A 23,904-nucleotide genomic window follows, 5' to 3' on the forward strand; every position below is an offset into this window, starting at 1 on the left:
TCCAGCAGGTGAGGTGGTGAATTCCCTTTCTAAGCAGTCTAAACCATCCTATTCCACCTCTTAACTGCCAGCTTCACCTCCTTGGACCACGAACCTCTCTACCACAGGTCCTTGGGTTATCCACTACTGTTCATCTTAATGTAGCCCACAGTTTAGGGTGAAGTGGAGGGGGAAAGCCCCTGCTCTTGCAGCCACTTACTCCAGCTTCTCACAGTGATATCCCCTCCTATATGCCTAATCCAACACTGCGTCATCCATCCTGTGCAGGCTGATCTAAGCCTCCAGTATCTCAGAGGTTTGACATGCAGAGGCAAAGGTCTCCTATTTTCCACCCACATATACCCATGAGACATTATTTCATGGCAAGAAGGGCCAGCATACCTTAGCACTCTACAGCAAGGCACGGGCAACGCATCTCAGGTGCCCTGCACAAGGGAAGAGGGAGCTGCCATCTTCAGGGTCCCCTCGCCTCCAAACAGTGCCTCAGAGTCGCACAGCCCCTACAAGTACAGGGGGATTGGGGTGGTCTCCATTGGTGTTCATTCTGTCAGGATTAGCTTAGTATTGGGCTATTTGGAGTTCGAAGGTTGGCAGGAGATCACTTTGGTGAGAGCCTTAAAGAAAGAGCACCATTGATCTTTGCGTCTAGGCCAAACGGTAGCAAGCTTTGGTAGATGCATTCCTACTTCACTGGAGGAACCTGTTCATATAGGTGCTGCTTTTGATATTAATGCAAAGATCATACCAAAACAGAGAATGTCTCAAGGGTGCTTTAGGATTCTGGAGGCAGTTTCCCCAATCCATTATTGATTTTGAACATTCTAGAGCAGCTGTTCTTAACCTGTGGTCTGGAGACCCCTGGCGGTCTGCAGAGCCCACTCAGGGGATCGGCCACTGCTTAAACATTTAAATAATATTAACAGGTGAATAAAATGTCTATAAATAAATAAGCAAAATTGAAAATTTAAAAACATTCTGTAAACCTTCCCATTAAATTCTTTTTTTATATTTGTTTGTGATTTAAATAAAATAATTCATAATTTGTATATTTGCTTGATGAATGCTTTTCTCTATTTTTGTGTACTGTTTTGCGGTTTAAATCACAGAAATTGGTTGGGCTGGCCGGGGTCCCCGGCCTACAGTAACGACTCCGTGAGAGTTCTAGGATTCAAATACTGATTCAGTGGGGGTTCTTCAAGTAAAATTTAAGTGGGGGGGCCACAGCAGTCAAAAGCTTGAGAACCACTTTTCTAGAGAGCGCAGATTTTTTTCATCTTCCCTTAATGAAGATATACTGCCACATGAAATGGTGCGTTGCACTACAAGTCCTACATCTCTCGCTTCCTTATGTCATGGTCTGACATTTATACAAATAATTCTACTTTTGCGCCTAGGGCAGCAGAAATGTTCTTAAAACGCTCGCTGGAAATGAGGGAGCGGATTCTGGGACCCGACCATACAGACTGTGCGCAGTCCCTGAACAACCTGGCAGCCCTTTATAATGAGAGGAAGCAGCATGATAAGGCGGAAGAGCTGTATGAAAGGGCCTTGGAGATCAGGAAGAGAGCTCTGTCTCCTGACCACCCATCGCTGGCGTATACCGTGAAGCACCTTGCGCTGCTCTACAAAAAGAAGGTACGTGCCTGAGATTTTGTTTGGTTGAGTGTACAAAATAGTTTTTTTTTGCCATATATTGTTAATGAACCCCAATTTTAAATGTTTGATGAAAGACGGTGTAGGCCCTTGAACAAAGTATAAATGCTTTATTTATGTATTGTTACCATGACGAGATGTAGGAAACTGAAAATCACCATAGAGCATCTCAATCACCTGTGGGGGAAATGTTATCCATCATTTATTGTTTAATAGTAAAAGGGAGGTGTGGAAGCCAGAGTAATAAACCTTGTAATTGAGTCATTTGATTGCTATATATGTTTATACAGACGCATACAAATAGAATATAAACCTAGGGCAAATATTAAGATCATAAAAACAATGTAATTAAAAATAAAGTAATGTAACTTAAGTTTAATTACATAATAATTAAATTTGAAAAGTACAAGTTTTAAAAAGAATTATGAATTGAGCAAGAAATTAGTAAATTTAAAGAAGGTTATATATTATATATAGAAGCTAATGTTTAAAAATGTAAAAAAACACTGAAATTCACCAGCTATAGTTTACTGGACATGTTATAACTTGAGCCCCCGTGATGCACTGCTAATGACCTCACATTTTACATCACTCAAGTTAAATTACATCATGGATCTTAAACCGTGTTTTGTTACATGTTTGGTAACATGTTATTTAGGGAGGATTTTATGTTATTTTTATTGTATTCTATTATGGTTGTTGCTGTCAACCGAATAAAGATTTTATGACTGACTAACTACAACAGTTTATATTGAAGTAAGTGCTAATTGTGTACTGCATTTACCACAATGCAAAGGGGCAAACTGTGCTCTGCTGGGATGTGAGGCAGTGTGCTCCCAACTCCCCTTCTGTTTTAAAGGCTCCCTTGAGTCAGCAAGCTGACGAGCTTTGGAGAAGCACTTGTGTGCCTGTGAGTGCTACTGAGACCTGTGAAGACTTTGGCAGCTTTTCTGGAAACCCCAGATGAAATTGTTTTTTGTTCTCTACTGATGAAGGTTGAAATCCAGAAACACGTGTCTAGAGATGTACACCTCTATCTTCACCAGCTTTGGTAGAGAAACGACAGTTAATATTGAAGTAAGCGCTAATTGTCTACTGCATTTACCACATGTGCAAAAAGGGCGAATAGTGCTGGGTTGTGAGGCATTGTGCTCCCAACCCACCTAACTTTTATAGGATGGTGAGGCACTCTTAACCCTAAGAAAGGTGGGCGACTGATTACTACAATTCTGCCGTGAACCAAGGTATTGCTTGGTTGGATGGGCAGAATGGGTGTACGTAATGTGGATATTAAAAGAATGTGCAGGAGAGATGAAGAAAAACATAACACATATAATGGAGTTAATTCTAAGCCGATGAAGGAAGCATTTGATTATAGGGTTGGAGATTTTGTTTGTGTATAATGGAATGTCTAGTAAGAAGGGTACATCCAAATGATCTTCTCCTAAACAGATAAGAAGGGCATCTTATCAGCCTGTGTTACTGGAAGATGAAAAGAGATGGAACATGGACAGCATGACAATATGTAATGAGATTGAGTTGCACAGGCATAATATTTATAATAATGAAAAACAATTGGAAAAACTAATTATTCTAGCAAAAAGCAAGAGTGTTGTCAAGGTACCAAGGAATTTGGAGGATTATATCTGAATGTGATGTGTGATGTAAAGTGTTCAACTCATGCAAGTATTGGATCGCTTCCTATTGGAATCTTCCTGAGTTGCTAGCTCATAGATTCCAAAGGATCATGACGCAACTGTTCTAATACCACAGCACAACACGTTAAACAAGGTAAAGGCTGAAAGCACTTGGCATGGGCTGCAGAGGGTCTAAATGGTGTATTCTGCAGTGTATATATAGAAATTTATGGAGGAATATCATTTTATATAGGGCATCTTGGCATAGTTCGGAAATTAGGAGTCTTCTCCAGTGTGACACCACCCCTTTTATTGTCCTGCAAAGTATCCTCCAGATTTTCTTGAAAAAAGGTTTCCCGCTGCATGGTTACATAGATGCCCAGATACCCGAACCCAGTCCACTCCCATTTCAAGGACCAACCTCCCCCCTTAGATGGAATCCATTTCGACAAGGGAAGCGCTATAGATTTATTCCAATTAATGTGGAGCCCAGCATATGCAGCGAATACCTTCAGCATGTGCAGGATACAGGTGAACGAGCATTTTAGGTCAGCTACATACAATAGCATATCATGTGCTTAGAGCGATACCACATCTTCTCAGTCTGGGTCCCATTTTAGGCCCCTGAGTTGGGCATCACACCGAATCCAAGTCACCGAAGGCTCAATGACAAGTGCGAACAGCAGCAGTGATAGGGGACACCCCTGTCTGGTGCCCCTACCAAGCCTAAATTCCCTCGACCTTGCCCCATTCATGTGGACTCAACCCAGTGGTTCCCGATATAACAGCCCAACCCATTTAAAAAGACATTGGTCCAAAGCCCATTTTATGCAAAACTGCCATCAGGTAAGGCCATTCCACTGAATCAAATGGCTTTTCGGCATCTAGTGAGAGCACTATCGTGGGCTCACCAATTCGGTCCCACAATCAACTTTCGGCATTTGGTCTGTGCTATATATGAACATTGATTGATACATTCCTGGCTCGAAAAGTATGGCAGCAACTTGTAACGGGAATTGTACATCTTGTGATATTTCATTCTGTAAGGTAAAAGGACACAAGTTCAACCTTAGGGCATATTACTTGTTCTGCACGTTCCACCGGCCAGGCCTTATCTTTGAGTATCACAGGACAAGACTACAAGAACAGAGTGGACTCCACACAAAATAAAACGGGAATCAAAAAAAACTCAGCCCAAGTTTTTAATTTTTTTCAGAAAAGAGATTCTGACTGGGCCTTCTGAAGCTGGAGGGGCAGGGAGTTGCACAATGTTGGCACTAGTAATCAAAAGAGGCACCCCCAGTGTGCACTCTATCAGCTGTCGAGATGCTAGCCAGGAGTGCCCTGGAACAGCTAAGGTTCCTAGCAGGGAGATACGGTTTGACAAAAGAGTTTAGATAATGAGGACTCTTATTTGTAAAAGTCCTGTAGCAAATGCACACTGGTGTTCAGGTGCCTGCGGGGAGGTAAGGATTACTGCTCTGCAGGTCAGACACCGCTGAAGCTAGTCTACTATGTGACCGCTGCCATGCGCTCGCAAGGTACGCTGTCTTGCAGCTCATTTCTTATCACTACAAAATTCCTCCAAACACCCGTTATTTCCAGGTGCCCATGCAAGTCCTATTTTAGTAGCTGAAGTCCCACCTCTTTTGATTCAGTCAAACAGGAAGGGGATTTTGGCCCTATAAAGGTGTTTATGGAACAAAAGTAACTCTGGGAATCTATCAGTGGTCTAATGATTGAGTGTGGATTTGAACTCATATGTTATTTTACCACTGGACTGATCCGACTCCCTTGGAGTGTGTCCATTCTGTGGAAGGAATAGATGGCATTCAAACACAGGTTTTGTACTGAAGAACAGTTTCTTTAAGGGAATTTGTTTTCCAAGTTAGTAATAAAATTATTCATGTGTTGTATCCTTAACCTTACAAGAGTGATGGTGATTAAATAAATGATATGCATACATCAGTTCTATACCTTTCATCCTTTTGTAGGGCAAACTGGACAAAGCTGTACCTTTGTACGAGCTGGCTGTAGAAATCCGACAGAAGTCTTTTGGCCCGAAGCACCCAAGTGTAGCCACTGCCTTGGTAAATTTGGCTGTACTCTACTGTCAGATGGTGAGTTCCGTGTTGTACACTCACAAACAGCATATATTTTTCCCTACTCATTGTTTGCATTTTATGAAAGAGTTTCCACCAATGTTGGTGGTCTGTTCAAATGTGGACATTCGTTGTTGAAGTTAGTAAAATATGATGGAATTCATTGGACCACCCAAAAAAAGTACACTTATTTTCATTTATACTAGTATTTGGTATTGGCAATCCAACCTTAGGCAGTCAAATGAATAGTGTAAACTTCAGATATGCTTCCATTGTGATTAATAATCATTGTGTACCCGCAAGGAGAACACTGTAACTGCAGGAACAAATAGTTCTTTTCTCTTTCCCTCATTGTTCCCTCTGCCTTTACCCAGCATTCAGATCCTAGCAATATGTGGATTTCCTAGCAAATAATAGCACTTGCTATTCAGAGCTGTGCAGAAAGAGATTCTGTAGACTTAAAAAACAGTAGCGGCTGGCATCTACGGAAGATAGGATGACGGATACACTCAAAAAAGAAATAAAAAAAAACTTACCAGGTGTACGCTACTTCCTCTGCATTGGACCTCCAGAGGAACTGGAAGCAGGAGCCTGGAACTTTCTTGACCAATCAGAACACTGCCGTCATGCTGTGATAGCAGCACCCTGATTGGAGGTATCGGCTTCACTCAGAGCTCCACAACGCCCTGGCGGCCTGCACTGACTCTAAACATCTCTAATCTTGAAACAGCTAGGTTAAAGTGTGCATGTGTGGCTGAACGTCTCAAGACGGCCGGCCAAAAAGACATGCGCACTTTAACCATAATTAAATAGACAACCCTCCTCCCTGCTGCTGTCACTCAGCAGCTACCCCATCCTGACACTTGGCTTCGGAAGAACATTACAATTATTTTTCATGGGGTGGGAGGGGGGTGGGGAGGATTGACGCTCCTCTGCTCCAACGGAGGAGGCGCCCCTGGACTTAGAGATTAGTCTGGAAAGTAGATGCAATTGTGAGGGAAGCGCTGGGTACTTCTTTGGTCAGCAGTGAGCAAGGTTCAGTAAACGGGCAAATGAATGAGTGTGAATAAGGTGGGGTAGAAGGCGAACTGATATTTTGGCAGTGGGGAATTGCTAGCCTGTCGGCTAAAAGAACAAGATTTAGGGGTCAACTGTGTGCCTTTAGAGCAGTACTGGAACATAATGGGACTTGGGGTGGTCATGTTTTAATTGCACTTTGCTGCGGGAGAGTAACCCTATCCAACTTTGAGCCCAGTGTTTATAAACAAATCCAGCCAGAACTTTGATTTTCTATTGGTAGTCTTTACCCTGGCCCAATAAACCATAGATTTTAGTAATGCCTAACATCCCAAATCTTAAATATGTTAAATCTTAATTTATGGTGTTTGATTTAAAAGGGAGTTTGGGGTAGAATTTGTGGTCAAGAGATTTTATAAATGTTTTTCTATAGCTTTTTATAGCCCCCCCCCCTCTATTTTCACTCCATGCATTGCAGCTGCCTAAAGTTGAAACTTTACATCGAAGTTACTCAAAATCTAAATCTACCACCATGTTTTGTATCAAATGTTGTAGTAGCACCTGCATAATGACACACCTTGCTTATTTCCCAAGTTTTTTTGACATTGGCGATCACTACATTCTGAATATCCAAAGAAAAGGGAGTCTATGCAAGGATGCCACCATGCCACCATGCAGGACATCTTTTGTCACAGGAAGGGCGCTAGTTGTTTTACACCTTCTTGCCCCACCAAATGTTTGCAAAATTGTCAGCAAGTAGGTCGGTCAGTACATCGAACAGTTCTTTTTCACTCAGTGGCCAGAGCTTACCATGAGGTACATTGTTCAATCTATCAACAATTTGTAGAGGGCTACTTATCACCAGTGAGGGTATCCAGGCGCTGAGGGGGCTGCTGCTGGGAGTTGTCAGTCGAACATCCAGGTTTTTAGGCCATCTCTGAACTTCCGTAGGGTGGATGAAGTCCGGAGGTGGAGTGGGAGGCCATTCTTTGTCTTGGAGGCCAGACAGGAGAAGGTGCTGCTATTGCTTCTGGGGAAGTGGGGCATGTTGGCAAGGGAGGTGGAGCGTAGTTGTGTGCCGGGTTGGTGGAAGTTCAATCTGTGGTTGAGGTAGACTGGTCCTTTGTTGTGCAGGAACTTGTAGGCGTGGGTCAGCAGTTTGAACTGTCACCTTCTTTAGACGGTGAGCCAGTGGAGCGCTCCGAGGTGGGGGGTGAACTTGACTCTTCTTGGGTGGTCGAGGATGAGCCTGGCTGCAGCATTTTGGATGGTTTGCAGTCTGCTCAGTAGTTGTGAGGTGACGCCCATGTAGAGGGAGTTTCCGTAGTAGTTAAGCAAAGTCTTCACGTCAGTGAAGAAACATGTAGATAGGTTTTCTTAATTTTATTTTGGACAGCTAAGTGATGATAAAAGAAATGTCCCGAAGTGCTGATCTATATTCAGAACCCTGCTTAAAATCACAATAGATATTTTATTATATCTAGTCTTATAGTGGCATTAATATCAATTTCCCTAAAATGTTTTGGATGCAGTATATCATGATGATGGGTCTATATTATCCAGATCATTCCAGCAATCTTATAAACAGTAATGGTCTCTGCATCCTGTTAGCAGTGGGGGATGAAAGATTCCTGCAGCATAGTGTTTTGAAGTAGGTGAAAAAGAGCCCCAGATACTTGATTCTGATGTGTAGTAATTCACCATGGTTTATAAGGAAGCCTCATCTCTCTTGTGCACTTTTCTGCCAATTGTACTTCTGCCAAAGAGAACAAAATGCCTCTACTTTCTGTCCCCTTTAAGGGAGAGAATATGTCAGCAGTGGTCATTTGTAATGGTTTTGCTGTTGTTTAGAACATTACTGGAACTACTGTGATTCAGGAACAAGAACATAGGCTTTCATAGTGGATTACTGATCCCTTACAGCATACTAGAACAAGAGGACCATTGTCTTTAGATCTAGCTGCTACCCCACAGCTTGTCATTGGATAGACTCCAAGTCCCATTCCTCATTCTTGTGTTTTATAAGCTAAGTTTATGCACAAAGAGACTATCGGAATAATCACTTCAGACTTCAGGGCAGTTAGAGGATGGTACTCAGTCACAGAGGTGGATTGTGGCGTAATTATGTACCATCCGGTTCCACATTTGTGATATTATTAAATAATTGCAATGCAATGTATATTGCAGAGTCAACTGTTTTCCCTGTACCTTACTGTTGTGCTCTGATTATAGCTTATGTGAGGTCAGGCAGTAACCAGGCACTTTAAACAGACGTGCGCATGTGCCAATCCCCATGGAGGCCGGAGGGCTTACTTAACACCAGGGCCACTGGAATTATGCGACAGAGAACTGCCAAATTATGCGGCAGGGTTGAGTAAATTATGCGGCAAGAAAAGCCAAATAATGCGGCACATTTTGTGATAGCATTACTTCATTATTTTGCCATTTTTAAACTTGCCACGACTGTCTGGGCATTCGTTGCACCTCATTAGTACCAGTTTAACACCCACATATAGCAATAAGCTACAGAAAGGTAACCAGTCCACCTTTGCAAAGGGTCTTCCACTGCGCTGCAACACGTGTCACTGTGTTATAGTAACGTTTGAACCGTTTGACCTAAAGTCTGCAGATTATGCTGCAGATGATGGAGTATGTGGCTATTGTGACAAATCTATAATTATGCCAAAGTTGCAACGGATGTGCAATCACACAATTCCAGTGGCCCTGCCTTCCACAAGCCCTGGCCTTCCACGGTCAGAGATCTTTGGGGTCTGTCCCATTTGACATGCAGAAGCCTTGCGTTTTCAGCAACCGCCCGGTAACGCCTCTGCCTGCTGTTTAAACCTTGCTGCCTCCCGCCCTTTCCCAAGTCCTCACAGGGTGGGTGGGTTGAAAGCAACCATCACTGACCCCGCCCTGTGACCGGTTGGCAAAGGGTGGGATTACAGTGAGTGTGTGGAGGCTTCCTATGTAGATGCAGTGGACAGAGAAAAGTGTTCCGACGGAGGCAAAGCTGGAACAAAAGTCTGTTGGCCTCTAAATAACAAACCTTCAGCCTTGATATTAAGAAATCCCTTCCCCAGAGACTCGTAGAAGCAATCAGACCATCCAGCTCGAACAAGGAAGAGGATGTGGTGTAAAGGCCAGAGCTGCAGACGTTGGGGCAGGGGACTCGGGTTCCATCCGTGGCGCTGGCTCAACATTCTGTGATTCTGGGCAAATCACTTGGGGTCTGATTCAGATGGCAGATGGGTTAGTCCCTCACAACCATGATGGCTATCCTGTCTGCTGACATATGAATCCTGTAGGATAGAATGGGATTTATATTTCGGCGGACGGGATATCCACCCCGTGATGGAGTAACCCATCCGCCAAGATCTGAATCGGGCCCCCATTCTCCCTTTACCTGAAACTCAGAAATGTTGGTGGTCTTGTGTAAGGTAACTGGTACTAGTGTAAAGTACTCCAGTACCATTGGGTCGAGTTGGCCCTATGTAAAACATAAAAATATTTCAATATTTTCAGGCTCTAATGTCTACACTGAAAACATGTTCATGTAACAGGTGCTAAGGCAGCTTTAGCATCCAGGCGGGATTCCTTCAGATTGTTGACAGAAATACAGTCATGAAAAACATTTCTGAAAATGAGCAAAAATGTTTGTGCAAACACAGTGGGATATAGATAGGACTTGATAAATGTTTGCTTTCTCATAATGAATAGCACAGAAAAATACAATTCAGTCAGCTGTTTCTTTATTTGGTTTCAAGAACGTACTTCAAGGTGGTCGCTCACATGAAAGCAAATATCAACAGATAAAATAAATGTGCAAAAAACAGAAGTGGGCAAGCCACTGAAAGCTTGAGCCGGAGGCCTGGCTCAACTCAAGGTCCTCTGGGTGAATCTCAGCCTCGCCTCAACTTCATCGCGCCGAATAGCTGACAGAACTTGCACATGCTACATAACGCATTCACTACGTTTCATCGGCTTGGAGTACTTCCGCCTGCTAGAGCGGGACACATAGCGCGCTCTTTTTTGGTCAGCGGTGCATCTGATCTTGGTGAGAGCGCTTCCCCCTACTTAAGGGAGGGGTATGCAAGCCCGTCTGCGCCCTTCCGCGCGCCGGTCGCGCTCAGCACCAGCCATGATGCCGGTCAGAACGGTCACCCGCCTAGGGCTAGTAGACTCTGCTATTCAATGGAACAGCACTTGCACATAGGGTCGGCCGATAAAGAATGGGGTAGCCTGGATAAAAATACCAATTATGTGGCAGACCAACCACTGAGCAACATCAGATGTGGGCTAGTCAATGTTAGGTCTTTAATTAAACACTATCAAGAGATCTTCATTTTATTAGGGTGCTACGACCTGGACGCTCTATTCCTGACTGAAACCTGGACCCGTACTGATTCAATAGTTGAGCTAGGACTAGCCTGTCCCCCAGGGTATAAAGCATTTCATAAACCTCGGCCCAGTGGGAGAGGAGGAGGGGTTGGAGTCATATTTAAAGAGAAATTGAATTTCTCTCCAATCCAGCTGGATGACGTAGAGGGTATAGAACCTTTAGGATTCTCCCTTAAGGAAACGAGAGGGCAAGTTCTCTCGGGCATTGTGTGCTGCAGACCCCCAGGAGGGCAGAGTCCCCAGTGTCAGGCACTGATTGACATTGTATATAACATGACACTGACACATTCCAGGATGATGATTCTGGGGGACTTTAACCTCTGGGACAATGGTAGCCTGGGCACGCCCCTAAGAGAACTTACTCAAGCTTGCGAAAGTCATAATCTGCAACAACTAGTTTTACAACCCACACACCAAGGAGGCCATATTCTTGACTTAATATTCGCTAACGCCAGGGGGCAGTGGTGGTCGAGGTCCTACCGTTATGCTGGACCGATCACTTTCTTATACACTTTACAATAGCACTGCCAAAGGCAACTAATAAAACGGTGTCCCCTAGAAATGACTGCATGGGAAGGGATTGGGCCAAACTGCTTAAAAAATAAACAATCTCCCCTACTCATGGTGACAAACCTGTATACTCCCAACAAGTCAGTGGAGGAAAACTACCAGGCCCTCTGTGCCCAGATAAACGAGACGCTCGATCAGAGAATACCTCTGAATGAAAAACAAGAGATAAGATATCGGCCCCGTGGTACAATGAGGAGCTGAGAGAGATGAGGAAGAGATGTAAACAAGATGAAAGAAAATGGAGAAGACTATACGATGAAGTTGATAAAAGAGCTTTCAAATTGCAGCAGATGTTATATATTAGGCGATTATTAAAACCAAGGCGGAATACTTCGCCAAAGTCATCCTGCAAGCATCCAACAGTACCAGAGCTATTTTTGGCATAGTGAAGGATCTAGCCAAACCAGAGTGTGTCTGCAATAAGATTCCAGCGATGCAAAAGTTATGCGATGACCTTGCATCCTTTTTGGAGGAAAAAATCAACAAAATCATCGGGGACCTTGCCCCACATAATCATGTCGAGGACAGTGTTGAAAATATTCTATCTACGAATAAAGAGAACACGCCTCTAATATCGGCATGGGTAGAGGAACAGAAGGTGGACTTAGACAGTAGCTGTCAAGCCACCTTGGATAATGTTCAAATCCCCATTGAAGAATTATTTTCAAAATTAGCGTTCGGAGTTTCATCTGGATCTCCACTGGACCCTCTCCCTCAAAAAATCTGGAAAGAATTTAGGGCAGAGCTTTTCCCTCGTCTCCGCCAATCTGTAGCCAATCCTTAAATCGGGGAGAAGTCCCAAAATACTGGTAACAGGCTGTGGTAACCCCAGTCCTCAAAAAACCAACACTCGATCCAGGTTGTCTGTCTAACTACAGACCCATTTCTCTACTTCCATATCCAGTAAAGATTCTGGAGCGTGTGGTTACCAAGTCTCTATCCCAGTATTTGGAGGACCATCATTTACTGGATGAGCTGCAGTTCGGTTTCCGCCCCAAACACGGTACGGAAGTGGCCCTGTTAACAGTACTGGATGGTATGAGAATGCGGGCTAACAATGGCCAGTCAGTTATTTTAGTACTACTGGACATGTCGGCCGCATTTGACACATTGAACCATGACATACTGCTTGAAAGACTTAGGAGTATTGGAGTTAAGGGTCAGGCGCTCAAATGGCTTCAGTCATATCTGACAGATAGGACACAGGCAGTGAGCATCCGGCCTTTTTCATCTACAAAGACAGCCGTTCAACATGGCGTCCCACAGGGGTCTGCTATCAGCCCGATCCTATTTAATATCTACTTGAAACCACTTATTCCCCTTATTAGCTCTTTTGGAGAGGAAGTGATCAACTATGCTGATGACATGCAGCTAGTGTTCTCAGTGGAAGGGAACCAATCAGTGTCTATGGATAAATTCCACGAGTGCATGCAATGCACTACCAATTGGCTTAGGAAGAACTACCTTCCATTTAATGGAAACAAGACAGAGATTGTCTATTGTACCTCAAGTAAGATAGCTCGCCCACTCCCTACGGAATTCCAGCTGACTCCCACAGGCACACCACTAATTCCAACTAAAACGGTACGTAACCTAGGGGTAATGATGGACAACAATCTACAGCTGGATTCGCAGGTGAATAAAACTTTCGGGTACCTGATTCTCCTTAATTAGAGCCCTAAGAAAGATCCTCCCACTACTTCGGGTAGAATAGAAATAGTGAGGAGTGTCATCATGAGCAGGCTGGACTACTGTAACTCCCTGTACCTTGGAGCTCCAAACTCCTGATCGGAAAGTTACAAAGTACCCAAACCATAGCAGCCAAACTGGTGTTAAATTGACAATGCAGGTCTTCTACAACTTTGGCACTGAGAGACTTACATTGGCTGCCTATGCAGCAAAGAATACAATTTAAGTCTCTCTGCATTGTCTTTAAAGCGGTTCATGAATTGGGCCCTAAACCATTACAGCGAAAATTCTCGTGGTACTTGCCTGCGAGAAATCTCCGTTCCTCCTCAGCCATTCTAGTAAATACCACAAAATTCAAAAGATCTAGAACAGGAGGGAGAGCCTTCAGCACGGTGGCCTCCCGGTTATGGAACAAGCTTCCGATGGATATCATACATTCTGACAATCTCATGCATTTTAGGAAAAAACTGAAAACTCGGCTGTTCCCGAAAGAGGAGTAACATGCAGACCTATCTTGTCCTCCTCTGCCTAGTATATATTCTTGATGACTAGTATGTAGTTAACACCTAGGTAACTCTCTCAGCTCCAGGATACCCGTTGCGTGATAGAGCGCTATAAGAACATATTACATTACATCATGTGACTCACCTAATCTATGTGCTGAAACAATGTGTAAGGTAGTCTGTCGTTAAGCGCCCATATGTCAGACTTATGCAATGCAAAACTGTTAAAAATGTGGCTTCTGCCTGTCGCCTTATACTCCATTAATTAAAAATAAAGCATGAACCTTGATGAAGGCATACACTTCTACGGACTACACTGCACAATGGGAAACCAGAAAACCTGGGCTCAATCCCACCTTGCCTGATTTAACAAACTGTGCGGTCCTGAGCAAATACTTTATTTCACTACTCCTCTTTTATCTTCATTTTCACGTATGACAGCACCTTGTAATCAGATACACTGGCATGCCTCTATGCTGAAAAGCATGGATATGTTTAGAGAAGTTCATATTGAGCAGCTCCAAAGTTCAGATTGGAGTGCAAATTATGTATGGAGGTGTCTGTCGGACCCCTAGCATCAGCGTCAACCAGCCAGGTTGTCTCAGCGAGCCATCAAGTCCTCATCATGGGAAAGAGACGACAGAAGGCTTGGAGCCGAAGACTGCCATTGCCTGGCGTCTGCTTGACTCTCGTCTTCCCAGGTAAGCGCTTTGCGGCAAAAGCTGTGCCACTGGCCCGCATTGAGGTACATCCAAATAAGAATGAAAACTGTGATCCCGAGAGCCACTTGGGGAGGAAGGGATCCTTGAGTGCAGGCACTCCTTGAATATGGTGATGCGGTCTGAGATGTCATAAAAAAAGCACTATATTCTGCCTCTGTTTTGTTGGCCTTTCACTTCTCGCTAAATGCATTTAAAACAAACACATAAAATGAAAAATACATGCAATTTAAAACCAAAAACATTGGGAATTGTAGTCTTACGTTATGGCAGCTCAGTCAGTTAATGTTATCAGTGCATATGTCAGTTTGTGTAATCAGCCAATCTCAGAATTAAATCCTGTTTGGCCCAGTGTGGGGAATACATAGTGACATGCTTATTTATAGTGCTATGAAGTCCCAGTCTGTGACTAAAAGTGCTGCGATTATGCAAGCTATTATTTTATAATTGTATTGTCCAAAGTAGAATTTAATTATGACCTTCAAATGCCTTTAGCTGAAAGGGAAGGGATCGGGGATCTTCTGTACTGTCAAGCCACAGGAGAGGCAAACAGTGAAAGAAAAAACAAGCCACCTCTGCAGTTGGCTAATTAGAAAATCTAAAGGCTTCTTGGGAACCCATATGTGTTTGGCTTTATTTGATGAAGTTATTTGAGACTTCATGGAGTCAAAGATGTAGAGCTGAGGTTTGGAATGTGTCCTGATAAAGGAAACTCAGAAAAAAGGTGTGCACCAGGGACAATCTGATTGACGTTTACCCAAAAATATATAGTTTGAGAGCACTTATTTTATCTTAAACACTACATCTTTTTACACATTTTCTGGCAGCCACCCCTCCCCCCAAATGACGAATCTGGGGTTAGTTGATTTTATCAGGTTTATGCATTGTAGTTACACCTAAGATGTTGGTGTGAAAGCTGGGGGTGAAGACTGATGGTAAATGGGCTCTTTGGTTTGCAAACACCGTGCTGGCCAAGTCACCAGGGTGTCCGGCCTGCTACCTGCTTGCCAAGACACAAAAAAGCAGAATATACTGTGGCAGGGAGGCTGCAAGAGGCAGACTGTCAATTGACAGTACTTGGACTTATCATGCAATGTGCATGTCACCTCCTGGAACCACAACAAGACTTACAAGTATTGTATGTTATTTCACCAGCACTCCATTTGCACCCAAAAGAGTCCAATTGTCCAATTACTACCAGCCCCCCTCTTCAGACAAACAGTTTCAGAGCAGCTAAGCCTGGTCCATCCATTCCCCACAGACCAAATGCCTTGGGTGTGAGGGGTGACTTGCCAATCTAGAACAGAAACTGCACTCAAACGGAGCATTTTACACCGGTTTAAAAAACATTCTTGAGGGAGAACTTCCCTGTATACCCCAGAGAAATTATCAGCTTGCTTGCGTGCCAATGTTCTTTATTTGGTCTTACGCCCCCCCCCCTTATCAAATTGCCCTCCGTTAGGCTCTCAGTGTTCCTGGTGCCAGCCTTCTAGACTCGGACAGCACAAAATGGTTGCTGCCGACCAGAGACACGATTCTGCCATCCTTATGCCTATGATATGAGCTTGCCCGTCCTAACTCTAGCCGTGGATTCCGTATATAGCAAGGCAGTCCATGCCACAAATTCAGCCCCCAACCCATATCTTCTCATCACTCGAAATAGGTAGGGCCACTCAAGGCTATCAAAGGCCTTCTCTATGCCTACTGCAAAGATGACAGCGTCCTCCCTACAGTACGAGTCAGCTTCAAGTATACGAAATAGCCTCTGAACATTCAACGCTGTTCTTCTGGAGGGTATAAACCCTGCTTGATTGTGGTGTATGAGATCTACCATGTGTGGCAGGAGCCGGATGGCCAAGATCTTGTCAAAATTGTATAGTCTAGATTGAGCATAGTTTAGATTGTCTAGATTGAGCATAGAAAGTGGCCTGTACGCCGTTTTATCAGATGGAGGTTTCCCTGACTTCAACAGTGGGATAATCAGAGCCTCCCAATCTGCTTTGCCTGATTATATATTTCCACTTACCGAGGGCTCAGTAGGTTGACATATGTGTTTTAAAACTCCACTGGGAGTCCGTATGTCCTAGGCTACGCAAAGCTCCGCGAAACGGTAAAAAATCTTTTTTACTGTTCGCGAATGCTGTTTGCGTGCTCGGGGGGAAATATCTCGCAAATACGCATTTTGAGAAGGCGAACAAGCTAAAAATTCCGTGAAGCCGCGGAACGCAGAATTTTGGGCAATTCCACGTTCTCCGCAGAAGGCGAAAATACCCAAATTCCGAGAGCTAAATGGAATTTACCGCCCAGGCCTAGTCTGTCCCTGGTGTTTTGTTGCTGGCCATGGCCTTGATAGCACTCCTTAGCTCTATTTCCCACCCTAGGGACTCTCCTTCTTCCTCCAGTATTGCTGGCAGCTCAATGTCTCCCAAAAAATCATCTATTTCATCGGTTGTGGGGGATACCCTACTTTCATACAGCCCTGTATAATACCTCAGGAAGATATCATTGATATCCTGTTGCTGATATCAGATCTTCCCTCGCGCCTCCCTTATTTCCAGTATGACTGACCCTCTCCCAGTCCGGCTAGGCCCGTATCATGTAGATTTTGTAATCCAAGCAGAGCAGCCACTCCACCTGTTCAGCTACTGTTTCCTTAGCCGCTAGCAGTTCTTCTTGTTTGTCTCTCCTTTCTGGTCTCTCCCTCTCTAGTTCTCGGAGGCGTTGTTCTGCTACTATGGTGTCCCTCAAAAGTACCTTTCTCACCCCTACCACCTCGGAGATGCACCTGCCCCGTATTACAGCCTTGAAGGCTTCCCATTCTACCAAGGGGTTCGCGGCCATCCCAGCATTCTCAGCAAAGTAGTGTCCAATCGTACATATTGTTGCTTGAAAGACTTGGTCCTCTAATGCCTCAGGTCTAAGGCGCCAGGTTGGAATTTTCGGCCTACTCCTAATCCAAACCAACCCCACCAGCAGCGGATTATGATCCGAGATCGTTCTTGCCAGGTATTCACTCGTCTGCACGCACTTATGCACATCCGGGGAACACAACATGGCGTCCAACCTAACATATGCAGCTCATGTAGGGGCGAGAAACACGAATAGTCTCTGTCCCCCGGGTGTTGTGCCTTCCAAGTGTCTATCAGCCCTTATTGCTGCTGCCTGTTTCTGCGCACTCCTGCTGCACCACGTATGGGTGAATCTGGCTGGGGAGGGTGGGATCGGTCCAACACCACGTCTGTAATACAGTTGTAGTCTCTTCCCCAACCCCCCCCCCCATTATCACCGATCCGTCAATGCCCACCAGTGTCCTAGAAAGGTGTGCTAGGAATGGGATTTGATCAGTGTGTGGTCCATTGAAGCTACCAATCGTCACGTCCTTCCAGTCTAATTTGCCTAACATGATTACATATCTCTCTTCAGGGTCTAGTATTTGCTTAGTGCATTGGAATGGTACTCCTGCTCTTACCCACACTAGGACTCCCATATCAAATGCCGAATAGTTTGTGAAGTATATTTGCCCCGCCATCTACGTTGTAGCGCAGCTCCTTCTTTCGCAGTTATATGTGTCTCCTGCAACATTGCAATTTGACCCCCCCCCCACTAAATATGCATGTACTCTGTGGCACTTTACCATGGTGTGCATCCCTTGCACATTCCACAAGATGCAATTAAGGTCTTTGGGGGATGCCATTGGATTGGTCTTGTCCGTTCTCCATCTATTTCCCTACCCCTGACACGTCTGGCCCCTGAAAATAACTTCCAATGCAAATAAACATCCCAACTCCCCCTCCCCACGACAGGTAAATGTAGCCCAGATCCCATCCAAACAAGAAAAAATACAAGTTGAGTTCCTCGTACCTTTGGGGTTGTGAAGCTTACCAGCCAGGTCCGGGGGGCCCTGCTAACCGGATCTCTCCCTCTTTTATGTCCGAATCGTTGGCCCCAGCTTGCGCTCGGTCTATCCTCTTTTCCTCCAGTTGGACCTTCCAACCCCGCCCTCAACTCTACCTCCAAAAGGCTATGTTCCAGCAGTGTTCATGTCCCCTGTACGTCTTCTTCCCTCTGTAGATAATTTCATCTACAGATTTGGGCATTATTTTAGTAATCTCCATCTCCGAGTCTTCATTTGCACTTGTTGCCAGAGAGCCATCTGATCGTTCCTTCTCTTAGCCACTTCTGCTCAATCTGGGGCTAGACCCCCCTTGACTGAGTTCTGCTACTTCTTTGAGGGCCTTGTGCCATTCTGCTCTGAATTCTGCGAGGAGGGCACTCCTGTTGCGCCCGGTCCCATGTCTTTCTTCTTCGGCGCTGATCCCGGGGAGGCTTCCCAACCACCGCGCCTCTGGCCAGAGTCCAGTCATTCCCAGGCTTCCTGTGGAGTGTGAAAAAACTGCACGCCCACCTGACCAACCACTCTCAATCATGCCGGGAATAGCATGGAGTATGGAACCTGCAGCTGTCTCACTTTCTTTTTGACTGCTAAAAATGAAGCCCTGATTTGATTTGATTTGATAAAAATTTATATCGCGCAAAACAATAACCCGAAGGTATCAAGGCGCCTAAGAATACGATCAATAATTGAAGCAAACATCCTTACATATAGGCCTGCCGAAAGAGGCAAGTTTTAAGAGCACTACGGAACTTCTGCAGGGAGGGCAAGGATCTGAGGTCAAGAGGAAGATCATTCCACCATTTGGGGGCCAGAGTGGAAAAGGCCCTGCCACCCCATTTAGCTCTTCGTATACGGGGAGCTATAAGAAGCAATTTCCCGGCGGAACGCAAGTTCCTTCCAGGAGTGTAATGGGAAATGATAGATCCGACTCCTGAATCGCTATTTTTGGCAAAAGCTCTATATGTCATACATAGGATTTTAAACCGTATTCAAAGTTCTACCGGTAACCAGTGTAATGTTTTCCTAGCCTCCATGGCTGAAGAGCATCTGGGGATATCCAGAACAAATCTGGCTGTGGCATTTTGAACTACCTGTAAGCGTTGCAGGAGGCTCCTGTTTAGCCCCGCATACAGCGCATTACAGTAGTCCAAACGTGAACCAATAAGTGCGACAGCAATTTGCTTTCTGGCCTGCAAGGAAAGGTATTTCCTAATCCTTCGAAGAGTGTGGATCAGACCCCAGCAGGTGGAGATGGTCCTACTCACCTGTTTGTTCATATCAAGGGCAGGGTCTATCAGCACCCCGAGATTCTTAGCAGATGTAGTGGGGGAAGGACACATTCCCAACGAGTCAGGCCACCAATTGGCTGACCAGATGTTTTCTTTCCCTCCAAACACCATCACCTCAGTCTTCTCCCCATTCAGTTTAAGGGAGTTCTGAATCATCCAATGACCAACCGCCTCCATACAAGATCTAAACTTGGAGGCGGTTTGCACATCTGAATGGGAGAGAGAGACGAGTATTTGGGTGTCATCTGCATAAGAGACTACCTCCATCCCGAACGTTCTTATTAGTCTGGCTAGAGGGGTTACATAGATGTTAAATAGGGTCGGGCTAAGCGCCGACCCTTGGGGGACCCCACATAGCACAGGACGGGATGGAGATAGGAACTCCCCCAGCTTGACTCTTTGTTCCCTCCCAACGAGGAAAGAAGTCAATAGATCTAGAGCTGCCTCCTTCACCCCCACATCCCTCAGGCGTGATGTAAGAACTGAGGGGGAGAGGGTATCGAAGGCCGCAGTTAGATCAAGTAGGACCAGGAGGGCGGTCTGGCCCCCATCGACTGTCGTGCGGATTTTGTCAAGCACGATGGTAAGGGCTGACTCGGTACTGTGTACCCTCCTGAATCCATGTTGGGAGGGGTCCAGGCAGCCCGAACTCTCCACAAAGACAGCGAGATGCTTGTTAAGATGTGCCTCAAGCATCTTCGCTGGAGCCGGGAGCAGCGAAATTGGACGGAAATTTTTTAAGACTTCCGGATCGAGAGAGGCCTTCTTTAACAGAGGTTTCACCGCTGCCTTCTTCCACTCCAGAGGGAAGATGCCATCTCTGATGGCAAGATTCATTATTTCTAGCAGCGGAGGAAGAAGGGTCTCCCTACACTGCTTGATGATTTTCAAAGGGCAAGTATCCAGGGGCGAGCCGGGCTTGGTCTTATCAAGCAAGATCTCCAGATCATACAAGGCCAGCGGGGGAAAGGAATCCAGGGTGCACAGTGGGGAGATGTCAGTAGAGGTCATATTCATCTCAGCCCAAGCAGTGGGCACACTGATAGACGCTCTTTGTTCCTCAAGACCCAGATGGATATCGTGTATTTTAGTATGGAAAAAAGAGGCAATCTTATCACATAGGTCTTGGGATGGAGTGACAGGATCAGGAGTTTGCAGGTTGACTAAAGAGTCAACGATTTTGAAGAGCTCCTTCGGCGAAGAGAGCGAGGTTGTTAGGGCTACAAAGTAGTCTTGTTTGGCCTGCATGATCGCCGTCTTATATTTCCTGACAAGGAGTTTGTGAACTTCCTTGTTCTTAAGGTCCCAGCTAGCATGCCAGAGCCTCTCCTTCCTCCTCACTTCTTGACGGAGGAGTCTAAGGGAGTCAGAGAACCAAGGGGCAGATGGTCTCTTTCTGGCTCGGCGGCGGGTCTGTACTGGGGCCAATTCATTCAGGGCCTCCCTGGTAACCTGTTCTAAATGGCCAACTGCGGACTGTACACTACCCGAACCTAAGTTGGAAAGGCTAGCAGCCCAGGGCGCAAAGGAATTACTGCTAATGTTTCTAAAGTTTCTAGCAGTTTCCATTACGTGATCCCTCTGTCTTTGCACATCTCTAGTAAAGTCGGGGAATACCATCACTTTACTGTTGCCCACTTGCAGATCTTTTTTGCGGAAAGCTTGCTGGAGTATGTGTTCACGGTCTTTGTAGTGCAGAAGCCGCGCCACTATAGGTCATGGGGGGGCTCCCAGCTTCGGCATCCTGGCTGGGACTCTGTGTGCCCTCTCTAGTGTCTAAAAGAGCGAGAGTCACTCTGGTGCTACTTCTGTCTTGATCCAGTCTTCCAGGAACTGCACCCTATCCATTCCTTCTTCCCTCTCCGGCATCCCCACTATACCTTTCATTATTCCTACAAGACCTCCCCTCACTGTCTTCTGTTCTTACTTTGAGGATCCGCACCATGGCTTCAATGTCCCTGAGGGATTTCTGCAGTTCCGTCTCTTCTGTGGGGCGATGGGAGAGTGCCTTTTCCGTCGCCGCTACTCTCTTTTAATCGGTGGTGGTCATCCTTCAGTAGGTTTAAGTCCGTACCAATCTATTTTCGTTTCTAGGGTCTCCTCGGAGGCCGTGATGGCTTGCATAATGTCCGCCAGGGTGGGATGTGCAGTAGAGGTGTCTTTCCCCGATTCCAGGCCATTGTCATAGTCATCCGTCTGGGTGCCAACTTTTCCCCTATTCTGAGGCCCCTGTGTCCTCTGCGTTTCGGGACTTTCCCCATCTGATCAGCCGGTCTCTCTTCTCTTGGGCTTGGGTACCCGGTAGTAGGGCCATTAACTCCTCGCCAATCTCCGTGGGCGCTTATCCCACTGGCAGGCAGTTCTCTGTGCTCCTTTCTGGTTGTCTGTTGTTTTTTTTTTATGGGAGCTCCCATCACTTTTAATCTCCTGCTGCTATGTCTCGGTACCCCCTCATGATCTGGGGTTTGTTTTCACAGCCTGCTCAGTAGTATTTTGCTGTCACACCTACGTCGGCGGCGCCCGGTCTCCCCCTACTTCAATGGGGTCCGTGTACTCCTGGTCCTCGCAGGCTTGGCTTTTCTGGGAGAAGAGCTTTTAAGTTTGAAGGATGACCATATTTATTACTTTTGAATTTTGTTGGTATGTTTCTTATTTAAATGAGGAAAATATGTACCTTGCCACCTTTTGTTTAATTTAGCTTTATGTATACTGTACTTAGTTTAGCTTGCTTATGGCATGTGATGTTGAGGATTTTGGAACTTTTTGACATTCCATGCCAGTTTGAGCTGTGTCTGTTGTGCCCCCAGCTCCTGATGTGGATAATGAGTTTGAAGTTTATGCTTGCTTCCATGGTGTTAACATTATCACCCCAGTAGTGTTCCTTAAAGAGTTGAGGGAGTGTTTATGTGCACACATTGAAGAAACAAGAGTGACCGTGTTGAACTTCCAGAGGTGCTTGACTGTGTTGAGCTTATTTCTTCCCAGAATATTCGGTTTTACAGGTAAGACTCAGTTCCGGTAATTGTGTCGACTCCACCGTACTTAGAAAATATCTAGTGATACACTGTGCTGTAAGTGGTGGATCAGTCAAAGACATTTTGGGCTGTCGGTTGAACTTCTCACCTGTGGCAACGGAGATGACCTCATGGATACCCATCACCCATTCTTGTTAGAAGCAAGATGAGGCCCTGTAATTGTTTCTTTACCGCCCTCTCCATGGTTTTGCCAGCAAAACATATGTTGCAGATTGGTTAAGTTGCCTGTTTTTAGAACCAGATAATTTTTCTTACTAATTAGAAAAACTCTTGTTTGATATTTAGAGAGACTTTTGTTGAATCAAACAAATTTTGCCTGTCCTAAAGTGTATGCTAAATTTAGCTTTTTGTTTCATTCCAGTACTGTTTCTAGAGAGTACTGCTGTAAACAAAGGGAGAAACTGATCTGTGGTTAGTCAGTTCTGATGGAAAGTTTTACCTGGTGATTGCTCACATCTGAATATCCACGGCTTGGACTGGATTAAGAAATAGTTTTTGCAATAGCTCACTGGTGCTCTCAGGTGGCGTTGACTCTGTTGCAACATCAGATTTGGAGTTATGATGATGTCTTCAGAGTCATAAGGCATTGAGACTGGCGTTCCAACACCAGTTCTGGTTTTTCCACACTAGTCGAGGTGTTCTGGACCTTCACTCTCCTATGCAAGATTTCTCATAATTCAAATTTCATACACTTTGGTGCAATGCAGTCACGTCCCTTCCAAATCGATTGGACTTTGATACCTGTCGATGTTGTGATGGTGCTATGTCCATCACAGACCTGCATGATGACTGTAGTGTCTTAGCTTGTGAAAAGAAACAAAGTGAGAATGGATCATCTATGTAATTGTCATTCCAATACTCCCAGTCTTCTTTATTTGTCCCTTCTGTTGTAGTCCAAGGGATTGGAACACGCAACACCCTGCGGGTTCCAATCCCTTTGACTACAACAGAAGGGGCAGAAGGAAGAAGACTGGAAGTATTGTAATGACAATTAAGTAGATGATCCGTTCTCACTTAGTATCTTTGTATTTTGACTGGGAAGACGAACGTATCACGATTTTCCACGTCTACGTTTATTTCTACCGTACACGGAAAAGTGCATTGAACCTTCTTTTTCAACAGGCCACTCTTAACAATCGGCTTGATGTCTACTTCATCATTTGTCAGCATTTCTCTATTTTCCTATAAGTCGCAGGTTGACGTTTATAGTGTTTGCTAAGTAACATTTAAAAACTACGTAGATTGGCTTTAGTTTTTTGCACACCCAACAAGCGTGAAACATAATACAGCAGGTGTTGTTGCAGCAACAACACACCCATCACGTCAGCGTGGGGTCACACACGGCTCAGCCTGGTCAAGTTTGACTCGACAGTTTATTTTACTCGGTGATTTGA

General features: G+C 45.0%; 1 protein-coding gene across 1 annotated transcript in view; it reads left to right on the forward strand.

Annotated features, from left to right (window-relative positions):
* NPHP3 (nephrocystin 3) overlaps positions 1-23,904 on the forward strand; it is a 342,323-nt gene that overhangs the window by 283,063 nt on the left and 35,356 nt on the right. The window contains exons 25-26 of the mRNA XM_085630683.1: positions 1,395-1,635; positions 5,285-5,410. Coding sequence (XP_085486809.1) covers positions 1,395-1,635; positions 5,285-5,410 — 367 coding nt within the window. The remainder of the gene's footprint in view (positions 1-1,394; positions 1,636-5,284; positions 5,411-23,904) is intronic.

Source organism: Triturus cristatus, chromosome 10 (genome assembly GCF_964204655.1).
Source record: "Triturus cristatus chromosome 10, aTriCri1.1, whole genome shotgun sequence".
Lineage (NCBI taxonomy): Eukaryota > Metazoa > Chordata > Amphibia > Caudata > Salamandridae > Triturus > Triturus cristatus.